Source organism: Athene cunicularia (assembly GCF_003259725.1).
Source record: "Athene cunicularia isolate RWA chromosome 5 unlocalized genomic scaffold, athCun1 chr5_part1, whole genome shotgun sequence".
NCBI classification, from domain to species: domain Eukaryota; kingdom Metazoa; phylum Chordata; class Aves; order Strigiformes; family Strigidae; genus Athene; species Athene cunicularia.
Window position 1 is genome coordinate 3,196,661 of NW_020799101.1, and position 11,503 is coordinate 3,208,163.

The window sequence follows — 11,503 nt, forward strand, 5'->3', positions numbered from 1 at the left end:
ACCATAGTATTCTGGACATAAAAATACAGGAGTTTCTGATGTGCCATAAACTACACACTGCAAAGGTGACTACATCCACAGACAGAACAGCTGGCAGGTTGCTCCTGTTTTACCACTCATGTTAGGTCATGGTCAGAGAGGAGTAAGTCACACACATTGATTTCAACCGTCGTTATCCACGATTAAACAGCCTGCTGGCTAGTAGTTAGAGTCCAAGGCACTGGTTTCTAACCAAAGTTAAACTACAGTGGTTAATGCAGCAAACATACGGCAGGCAGGCGGCTACGAAGCGATGAGTGGGATGCTAGGTTAGTTTCTAAGAGGCACGTTTGATTACTGTGGGGCCAGCACATTTCTCACAAGTTTTGCAAGTGTACGTTACCTCAGGAGATCAACTTTTTGCTGCAGCTCAGTGCACGTGCTTTGTAAGCCCTGCGTCACTGTTTTCCTCTCCTCTCTCTCTTCGTGGGAATGTATGTTGGTTGGGCTAGCCAGAGCAGCAGCTTTCTCCTTCAGCTTTCTATTGGGCTCCTGCAGCTCCCTCTTTTCCAACATTTCTTTCACCAGGCTGTCACTTGGTACACGCTTGTCTTGCTGACCTGTAAATGCAGTGGCATGTTCTTCCAGCTTCCCAAGCTGGCATTGCAGCCTTAACTGGTTACTGTGTGCATCTATGTTCCCTTGTGCTTCTTGTTCTTGGACGTCTTCCAATTCTTTAACTTTTTGGAGGAATGTGTTTTCCTCTCTGAGCTTAATACTTTCCAGTTGGCTTCCTTCTAGCTCGCAGTGAAGGCTTCTCAGCTTATGCAGGTTGTCTTCTAGCACTTTATTTTTTTCAACTAACTTTATCATTTCAGATTTCAGATCCTCATTTTCTACCTGAATTTCTTCTTGTAGTGACAGAAGTTTAGCCTGTGCCATCAATCTGTCTTCTAACTCTGTGACCCTTTTCCAAAGCTGAGCTATTACGCTTTTCAGGTCACCGTTTTTTGACCCAGGAGCATGATCAAGCAGGAGAGAGGCTTCACTCAGTTCTTCAGCCTTTTCAAGCTCAACCTGCAGCTTCAAAGCATCAGAAACAAACCCTTTAGTTTTGGGAGCTATTCTGTGATTTAGCAGATGAACTTTCTGCTGTTTAACATCATTGTGTAACATTTTTAGTCTGGGAACTCTCTCAAGAGTTTTCTCGAGGTCTCTCCTTTTTTGCAGCAGAGGCACTCGAGAAAGCTCTCGATTCTTATCACAATCCCGACTGCCATCAGCTTCCAGTGCTGCTTTACTTCCTTGTGTCTGACACACCTGCATCTCGAGTGCATGGCCACCTGCTCTGGCTTTAACACATGCTTCCTCCAAATCTGAATCAACCTCACTCGTTTCTTCCAGGTCTGTAGTATCAGCCTCCAAAAGCGCAAGGACATTTGAATCTCTTCCCTTGTCTGCATCTTCACAGTCACTGGGGAACCCTTCAAAAATGGGATCCATTTCATCTGGCAGCTGAGATGGGGCTGAGCCAGAGTCGGAGCAGCCAGGACTGGGAGGCTGCACGGGCTCCCGCTCTGCAGCTTTCAACCTGTGCTGCAGCCTGGCGATCTCAGCGGCCATTCTGACATTTTCCTTCACAGCTTGCTCGTGCACTTTCTGCAGATTTAAGAGGACATCTGCATCATCTCCCAGAGGTGCCATACCAGAGAAAGAAGCAATTTTGCTCTTTGCTTTGGCATACTCATTTTCCAGGACCCTATAATGATTCTGTAGTGCAGAAAAACTATGGGTCTCCCACTGCAATTTCTGTATTTTCCCTTGAAGGTCTGAGATTTCCAAACTCATCTCAGCCTTTTCTGTTTCTGCTCTTACACAAATGTCTTTGTTTAAACTCTCCAAAGTAAGAAGTTTGGAATTGAGATCTTCTTTCTCCTGCTTATATTCACTATCAAGCCTCTCCAGCTTTTGCCTAACCAGCTTCCCATTTTCCTCCACCACAGATATACGTTCTTCTTTGTTCTTTAGCTCTCTCTCATGGTCATTTTGGAGTTGTATTATTTTATCATTCAGCTTTTTCTCCTGCTTCTCAGCAGCATTCCTCAGGTCTCTCAGCTCCTTCTGAAGCTGCTCTCTCTCGCACACAAGCTTGTTCACTTCTTCCTTGAAGTTTTTCTCCAGGAGATCTTTCTCCTGGGTTAGGGCAGAAGAAACTGCTTTTTCATTTGCTAGACTTTCCTTCAGTCGCTCGTGGGCTTCAGCAACCTCCTGAGCAATTTCATCCTTTTCGAACTCCCACTGAGATTTCTCCTCTCTTTGCTGTTCAGCAAGTTCATGCAGCTCTCGCTGGTAACGTCCTTCCAGATTTTGGATTGTTTCTTCATATTTATTCACAAGTATTTGTGTGTCGACAGAAAACTGAGTTTCTGCATGAGATGCTCTTCTGTTATAGTCACTTTCCATTTTTTTCCTAAACATGGTTAACATAATATATTACTAAAGTCTGGGCTAACTCAAAGAGATTCAAATGGCTTTTTAGGCTGAATAAAACAAGCTGAAAAATTAGTTTTTCATTGAGTGTTAGATTTGACAGGTGTTTCCAAGAGCCAAAGTTAAATTTGAGGCAATTTGTTGAAACTTCAAAAATAAAAATCTAATTGCCTTGGAAAAAGTATAACTCATGAAACATCCTCAGGAAAGGCTTCATGTACAATATATGCTCTTCTATACTTGTGATCAGATTTGTGGGGGCAGATGTTCTTACCCTCATCTCTCCCTGTCACCCCAGGATGGTTTCAGTTTCTTTTGACACTTGATCTTGGCTAAAAGCATTTACCATCCATCCCTTTCCTTCTTCAGAAAAGTAGCCTGAAAACCCAAATGCTTTAAAAGAACAAAGCAGGGATTTGTAAAGCACAGGGATCCTGAACAGAGCTCAAATTAATCGTGTCTGGTTATGCTTTAACACTATTGTTGCCTCTGGGTGAGCTAAAAATCAATAAAAATATCTGCTTGAGAAAGATCAGAAGAAAAAGCCCCAGAATAGCAGCCCAGTGTTGTGGAATAAACCAGGTAACAGCACTGTAGAGTTAGTGCACTTTAATTATGCATTGGGAATCATTTTGGCACTAGGTTCACTTTGATCACCACACCAAGCCATCAGGGTCAGTGCATACCCCTTCTGCCCCCGCAAGCGGTGACACTCACCTCTCCTCCTCCAGGTCCTGCTCGTGCTTCCTCAGCAGCTCTTGCTGGAGCTCTTCTTTCTCCAGGGCATGCACCTCTGCCATCCTTTTCAGCTGCTCATGAAGGCCACGTTCCAGCTCTCCCTTCTCTTCCTGCAGGGTCTGCACTAAAACTCTCATTTTTTCTTCCACCCAGACACCATTTTGAATCAGTTCTTCCCGTTCTTGACTGAACTTCTTGTTTACCTGCTCCAGTCTGGCTCTTACGTCTTCTTCATGCTCCTGCCTCAATAGTTCTTGCAGATTGGCTTTTTCCTCATCGAAACGCATCTGTAATTTGTTTTTCTCATCATTGTATTTACAGTCAAGCTTTTCTTGCTGTTCTCTGAGCACTGCTGCCTCTCCTTGCAGTTCTGCAATTTGACTTTTAAGGCCAGTTATTTGCTTTTCCATGACATGCATCTCTTCAGTGTACTTCTTCCTCATATCCTCTTGTTCCTTTTCACAGTGGATTTTTGTCTCATCTAGCTGCTTTTCATAATGGCTCACCTACAAAAAGAAAAAACAGATTAGAATGGTTCATTTTCTACAGAGACGTTTTCTCAGCATTTCTGTATTATTTATTTCCATATATTCTGCAGAATATTTTGATTTCCACATTAGCATCTTATATTGATTTCCCCTGCAAGGAATGCTAAAGTGTTCAGCTTAATTTCCAACTGGGATAAAGATTATTATTATGCAGAAGCCAGAGGAATTAATGCTTTTCCATTAAGACAATTTGTGAAAAGCAAAGCCACTAACAACTTTTAAGTCCCAAGTCAGTTTTGCAAATTACATGTGGGCTCTTTTGTTTCACTGCTTACTTTTTCAAAATCTTCCCCAAAGAGGCAGATGAGGCCTTTCCCTTTAAAAAGGTTGTGGGAGATTTTTGTTTGTTTGCTTGATTGTTGGGTTGTTTTGTTTTTTTACATGTGACATTGTGTCACTTAAGGAAAAAGTAATGATTTGGGGGTTAATATTTTATCAGTCCCCTTTTCCCACTCTTATCCCAGCTTTGTCACAATACTGTTTCAGCATACCTGTGTTATGTCATATGTGAAGCAAATAGATTATAGTTCTGGATGATAATTATACAGCCACCCCTCATCTGGAGGTGGGCACTGGGCTGACAGTTGCAGTAGAAAGTGGAAGCCTGGCCTGGCCAGCTCCACCCCAGTGCACCTCACCTGCAGAGCGAGGTACAGTGGGTTTGGCTTGGCAACACTGTGCCCCTGACACGGACACTAGCGTGGGCTGGCCGTGGGAACTCATGGAGATATTTTCTGCACGTGGAGATATTTCTGCACATGTGGCAAGATTAATCTGCAGATGGACACCCTGAAAACGGAGAGCTGACTGCCCATTTTCAGTGGCACAGATATCATAACAGCAGACTTTCCATACTCCCACAGCACAGATTGTGTTTCAGCACCACCAGACCTCACAAGCATAGCATTTAGCACTGCAGACTCCTGCCAGCAGCCTTCCTACCCCACAATTATCCCATGCCAGCGGGTATGAAGTGGCTAATTCAGATGCAGCAGGCTCTCAAGACAGGAGATGTAATACTGCCTCGGAAAGGCTCGCTGGTCTCTCTTAGCTGTGGGGCAGCATGAGAATCTACTGCAGTGTTCATTCAGCCCTCTCCATCGCACAGCAACATGCAGAAGGAGCAGGGAAGGTAGATGGCTCAGATTCACAGAAAGTTTATAATTTGACCAGGAATTAAAAGTTCTTCAAGACCATTCCACCTCTATGAAGAGGCTGGCAAAGTTGTAAAGTTTCATTTTAAGTTAAAATAACTTACTGTGTCTTCAAGCTCCTGTTTGAGGTGATGTAGATCCCTGTGATGCTGCTCCTTCATTTGTTCAATAGCCATTTCTGCCTCTATGCTCATATTTAATGGGTTGCAATCTTCTGAACCAAGTCCTGTAAAAATAGTAATTATATACATATTCCTGAAGCCCAAAGAGATACATTCTCAACAGAATTATTTCATCAATTTAAATTTGTTTAGGCAGCTACTTGCAGCTCTCAAATTCAGCATCACACACAGAGACAAGAAACTGCAAACATGAATTTCAGCTTTGAATGTAGCACAGCAGCCATATTCCACAATGTTAAATAGCAAAATGGAGGTTGGTGGTTGAGTCTTGCTGGGATAGTTTGGGAGAGTTTTTGCATAATCGCCTATAAGATGTTATGATAAATACCTACAGCACAGAAGTTGGTCATACAGGAGATGAACTTTACCTTGGTCAGGCTCAATTCCACTATTGCCATGACTTTTCATATCAATGTCAAACTCTTCTGACAGTGAATTTTTCAGTGAAGGCCTGAGCACTTTGCCTTGTGCACGGTACTCCTCCAGCTCCGAGTGCAGCTCATCTATCTGGTCTTGCAGCTCCTGAAAGTGCAGGACAGAGATGCCTGAGTGAAAGCAGCCAAGGCAGCGGAGCATCTGTGTATCACCACACTCCCACCATGAGACATTGAGGAGGGAATTACAGTAGGTAAAGACTTGTCAATAATCCTACCATCATGCCACAATTAGTCAGCCTCCTATTAGCAAATCAACACCCTTCTCCAGGTTCCAACCTGTGCAAGTGACAGAGGTGTTTCTTTCTAAAAGAGCAGAAGTTTCTTGAGAGCCTGTGTATATTCTACATCTAAAGTATATTGTGCCCTAGGACTTTCCACTTTATTCTTTCTTCCTACAAGCTTTTTTTAAACAGCAGCTTAGGAACATTTTCAAACAGTTGAGAAATACTTCTTCAAACACCATCTACTTGCAGAATTGAATCAGAAGCAAAAGATCAAATTAGGAAGGAGATACACTCATTACAGGATTTACCATCTGGTACTTCTGCCCACTTGCCAGAGGAATATCCCGAGTGTTTGTGCCAAATGTCACGCACTCAGCTCAGTGAACAGCGTTTATTGGGGAAAATTAATCCCTGAATGTGTAAACACACAATTCTACAGATCTGGAAGGTTCAGAGAGTGAACAGATTCATATCTGCCAGTACTCAAAAAAAAAAAAAAAAGAAAATCAACTGCTTATTCAAGCAACATCTTATGAAGAAGTATCAATTAATAAATATTTCTAAACATCTTTGCGTTTAAACTGCAATTTAAGAGACTTAGTGTGCTGTTTCAGATCAGACAGCCTTTTGCCAAGGTAGTCTGTTATTGAATGAAAAGAATCATGCAGAACAGATGAGCTGTAACCATCATAGTCATCACAAAATAGATATGTAAATATATATTTGCAGGCCCACCTTGAAGTATTTCAGCCATACAAGATTTGGGGAGGAGAAGACAAGCTTCACATTTTCAGTTTCATTTTAAGGAAATGCTACTGTTTTGGAAACCACCAAGACTCAGATATATCTTATTTCTCTGTAAGTTCCTTCAATTCTCAATTCAAGTTAGGGCAAACTATTTCATAAATCAAAAAAATGCTAGCGCACAACTGCACGTGATGTAGAGCTCGGGAACAAAGGAGGCTCCACAGACCCAAGCCCAGCTCACCCTTGGGGCACCTCACCCTCTTAGCTCGGCCAGCTACTTGTGCTGCAAGAGCTTGGATTAATGTGAAAAAGCCATTATGTAGGAAAAAACCCAGCAGCATTCCATTGCTGCTCTGCGCTGCTGGTTGCAGTGCTGTTCCGGGTGAGTGGGGGCAGACAGGTGCCAGCTCTCCACTTACTCTGCACTGCCGCTCGTACTCGCTTCTCATCTGTGCCAGTCTCTCCTCCTGCAGGAAAAACTCCGCGCTGCTGGGATCCAGGTCACCAAACTGAAATGGCATGAATGGGATCCAGTTACTCTTCCACCAAGCAGCCCTGCTCATCACAGCCTGGGTGCCTTTCACAAGCAGTCCTGCAGCCCGCACCCCCTCCCCTCTTTTTTTTTTTTTAATGTTCTTTTAAATACAGAAGCTCTGCTTCCCTGCTGGTAGGGGATGATGAGCAACCTCCTTAAATACTAGCTGCTATCTCACCATAGCTCTCATCTTCACTTTGCTTGCAGATCACAGCTTTCTAGCTTAGCATATGCACATCTCCATTTGATAAATAACCCCATCTTAAAAAAATTCTGGAAAATGGATGCTGGGTGAGAATCCTATTATGACAGCCTTTGTCTATAGATGCACACACACTGAAATGCTTTTGGAGACGCTGATACTCTGATGAGTTTATTGTAATACAACCATAATCACCTCGATTTTCACTTAAGTTTAGCGGAGATGCCACGTAACACCTCAACACCTCGTGTATCATCTTCCCTAGAAAGGACCTGCACGTTGAGTCTAGCCAAAATTATGTGCTGGGGAAAAAAAAAAAAATCCCTGCAGATCTGCTGGATGATTGCTTCACTGTAAGGCTCCCTGCTGTTGATTGGTATAAAACTACAGCTAAGGTGTAGTATCTTTAATTTCCTTTACTGGAAGTCAGTCAGGCAGTCCATGTCAACAAAGGAGGCCATGCCTTGGTCACATCTGGACAGGGACCCCAAGAGCCTCTAGATATTAGTTAAATTGGCAGCTTGCGTGTAGTAACTGAAAAGCAATTTAATTCTGGATGCATACAGGGAAGAGGAGGATTTACCTTCTCAGCCAAGACGTTTTCCAAGTTCCTCTGCAGTTTGCTGGCCAAACTTTCATACTCAGCCAGTTTTTCTCCTGTTTCCAATAGCTCGCTTTCCAGGCGGCTGTTTTCCTGGAGCAAAAAAAACCACCCCCAAGAGCCTCAGCATTTAGAGAGAAAGAAAACATTAGCATGTGGTGACTCAGAAAAGTCATCTCCCAGTCAAGTCAGAGCATGACACTGCTACAAGCTTCAGCGGAAAATAAGAATTGTGAATCCATGCACACACAACCCCTCTTGCCACAGCAAAACAGCAAGTGTGAACAAACCCTCTGCTGCTCCTCTCACCCTGCAGGTCACTGCTTTGAGAGCAGTATTTTACAATTTTCCTGATGCTCACAGGACAGCCACCCCCTTCAAAAGCTGCTCGCCCAAACATCTGTAAGGGTGTATTAGCTCTCTCTGACTCTCAGCACTTTTGATGTCATTTGTAAGATAACACCATTACCTTTTTTTTTTTTTTAAACTGAGCAAAAGTTAATTATATAGTAAGGCAGCGGTCAGATAAAGCATTGTGTCTTAAGTGTTTTCTGAAAAAAAAAAATAGGAAAGGGATGTGAATCTGGAGTCATGGGTGAGCGATACCATTGCATTAGGCAATAGATAAGTTGTCAAAAGGCATAACAGCAAGCTTGCTTTAGAGGGGGTTTTTTGTTTGTTTTTAAAGCAATATTTTAAACTTTGTCAAGACATTATCTCCTGGCTGGACAGCCAAGCAGCGAGCAAGGCAGCCAGCCCATCTGATAGCTGTACAAATGCACACTCTACACTTGATGGCAGCAGAGATTTGAACTGGAGCCTTATGAATCCAAGGAATAACCTATCAAGGTGACCCAAAAAACAATTATCAGGGATATGCCTCTATCTTACTGCTGAAATTACTTTCAGTTAGCTCAACACACCCCGTAACACATCCTCTCAACAAGGACTATGCTGCAAGCCTCGCTCCCCACTTCTGGACATCCTTGCCTTTTGGGAGAAACACACGGCTGCATTTAGTCCCCGTTACCTTCAGGGAAAGGGCCAGGCGGTCCCGGATGTAGTTCTCATCAGTTTTCAGCTTTTCTATCTCCTGCTCCAGCTCCAGCCGCTGTTTATTAGCCTGCTGCAGGATTTGCTCCCGCTCTCGCCGGAGCTCATTCTTTAGAGCAGCAATTCGTTCCTTGTACTCCTCGTCCAGCTTCCTATGAAGGCAACAGAGATAAGAAGAGCTCATAAGAAGCAGCAGTGGCAAATACTGCTGAGAGTGAAACACAGTGGTAATCAGCAGGCACTAGGCCACTACCCCCATCACCGAGTCCCTCCAACGCTGCAGCAGCGACACTGAAGAGGAGGGGAGGAGCGAACCGTGAGGCCCTACCTGAGGTTGTACTCATTCCGGCGCTCAATGGCGGCGTGGTGGTCATCCACTTCGGAGGCCATCAGGGATTTCAGCTTTTCAGCTTTTTCCAAGTCTGACCGCAGCTTCTCTTTCTCTCTGGCTACTTGGTCAACCCTCTCCCTAGGGTAAACACAGCCAGCCTGGATTAGGTCACCCCTCATAGCTCCCCCAAAGGTGGTACTTGCGAGAGGCTCATCAGAGAAGAGCAGCTCAGAAAGCTCTGCAAGGGTCTTGACTGCATTTAGTCATGAGATATGAACTTGCACACATAGCTCTGGCCATGTCTTGATATCCCCACAGGTCCTCAGACCTCAACATGAACTCCTCAGCTGTGGTCTAGTCCCCTGAATTGCAGCACTATGCCATTTTGCCAGGCCACTTTCTGCCCCATTTACTTGTTCTTGTAATTTTATTACCTTTACCACTTCATCCTTACGCTACACCTAATCTGGTTTTGATCACAAGTTTGTAAGATCTGCTACACTGAGCAGCTTTCTTGACGGGAGCTTGACAACTGATCTCTCCACTGAGTGAATGTAAAAAGTTATTTTGACTTGTCGATGCAAACACACAGTGGGAAGCCTCATTTTGTGAGGTTTCATACAATTAAAACAGGCAGCTTGCAAGCACAAGTGGTAAGCCAACAGGTAACAGGACATGTGCAGTCTTAACGACCAGCAAGAGTCATCTGTGGTATTGCATGGAGGTAGAGGCATGAGCTGATAAATATTTAAACTATTCAAAGATTTACAGTACAAAAAAAACACCACTAACAACCGGAGCTTGCGCCCATGGCAGATGGATACAACAGTTACACAACAGGAAGGACTCAATGCAAAACAGGGTGTAATGCTTAGAGCAGGGGTCTCCAAAGTGAGGTGGGCAAGATAACCCACTGGTCTGTGGGAAGAAATAGTTGAGCTTCAGCTGTATATAATTTATAAACTGATATACTTGCATCCAGTGAAATGTTTCTTCTCTCCTACACTCTCTCAGAGAAGCCTACATGGCAACTCCAGCACTAAGTCAAACTGTGTTGACTTTCAAATGAAAAAAAGTGGGGGTGCGTGATGGTTTTGTACCTCACCCACACCTCTACCCCAAGGCAAAACCTACGTAACACTACTGCAAGAAATCAGTTAGGATTAAAGTACTGCTTATCAGACTGCATCAGCCTCTGTCTTGAGGTTTGCATTCCTTGGCCATCAGTGACCACTGCAGATTCTAGTGACCATTTCCAGACTGCAGAGTAGGGCTGGGAACAGCCTGCTGCTTTGATATTTTTTTTTAAGTATATTTTTCTGCAATATGTAGGTTTGAGTGTTTTTTCCATGCAAAACAGGATTGTTGAAAGTTTCCAACCAAGCTCACAGAGAACCTAGCCTTCCAGTGAAATGGCAGCACCATGCCGATGCCCCTCGGAGAAGTGCTATGAACCACCATTAATCAGCTGCTAATTAAACTGCTGCTTGGCCAAACGCAGAGGACTGCAAGGAGAGGCAGAGCCAGCGATCCTGGTGACTTACAGCAAGTGTCTGATCTCCATTTTGAAACTCGCCAGGGCTGCCTGGTGGACTCCGTTCTTGGTTATTAAAAGCTCGTTTTCTAGTGCCAGTGTCAGCTCTGTCAAGTTCACCTTCCCATCCAAGCTGAAATCCAAAGCCTGCAAAACGACACATGGTTAGAGCAGAACGAGCCTCCCTGCCCCACAGCAGCCTGCAGACATCTGTACATGAAGTGATAGAATAAAATGAAGGCTCAGAAAAGATCTTTGCTTGCTGATTAATCTGTCGCAAATGCCTTTGGGGCAATAAACCAGATCTCTGTCACCTTCCTGCGTTAAAGAGCTGCTGCCAGCTGTGTAGATGGAAAGTGTCCTGGTTGTGCTGCAAGACCAACAGGAAATTAAGCCCCTGTCTGATTAAAAGTACCAGTTCTCTAGAGGTCTCAACTACGCTGGCCATTTTACATATTATTGTAGAATTATAGAATGGTTGTGTTGAAAGAGGCCTTAAAGATCATCTACTTCCAACCCAATACTCAAAAGCTGCAAGAAACCGGTTGAAGATATTCATGTTAATTTAAAAAGGCCATTGAACGACTGGAGCGTGTCCAGAGAAGGGCAACGGAGCTGGGGCAGGGTCTGGAGCACAGGTCTGCTGGGGAGCGGCTGGGGGAACTGGGGGGGTTCAGTCTGGAGAAGAAGAGGCTGAGGGGAGACCTCCTGGCCCTCGGCAACTCCCTGCCAGGAGGGGGCAGAGAGG

General features: G+C 44.2%; 1 protein-coding gene across 1 annotated transcript in view; it reads right to left on the reverse strand.

The window, feature by feature from the left end:
- NIN (ninein) overlaps positions 1-11,503 on the reverse strand; it is a 56,179-nt gene that overhangs the window by 21,984 nt on the left and 22,692 nt on the right. The window contains exons 5-13 of the mRNA XM_026849174.1: positions 10,766-10,902; positions 9,219-9,359; positions 8,868-9,042; positions 7,820-7,930; positions 6,919-7,008; positions 5,460-5,613; positions 5,014-5,135; positions 3,187-3,713; positions 383-2,449 (exon numbers count right to left, since the gene is read on the reverse strand). Coding sequence (XP_026704975.1) covers positions 383-2,449; positions 3,187-3,713; positions 5,014-5,135; positions 5,460-5,613; positions 6,919-7,008; positions 7,820-7,930; positions 8,868-9,042; positions 9,219-9,359; positions 10,766-10,902 — 3,524 coding nt within the window. The remainder of the gene's footprint in view (positions 1-382; positions 2,450-3,186; positions 3,714-5,013; positions 5,136-5,459; positions 5,614-6,918; positions 7,009-7,819; positions 7,931-8,867; positions 9,043-9,218; positions 9,360-10,765; positions 10,903-11,503) is intronic.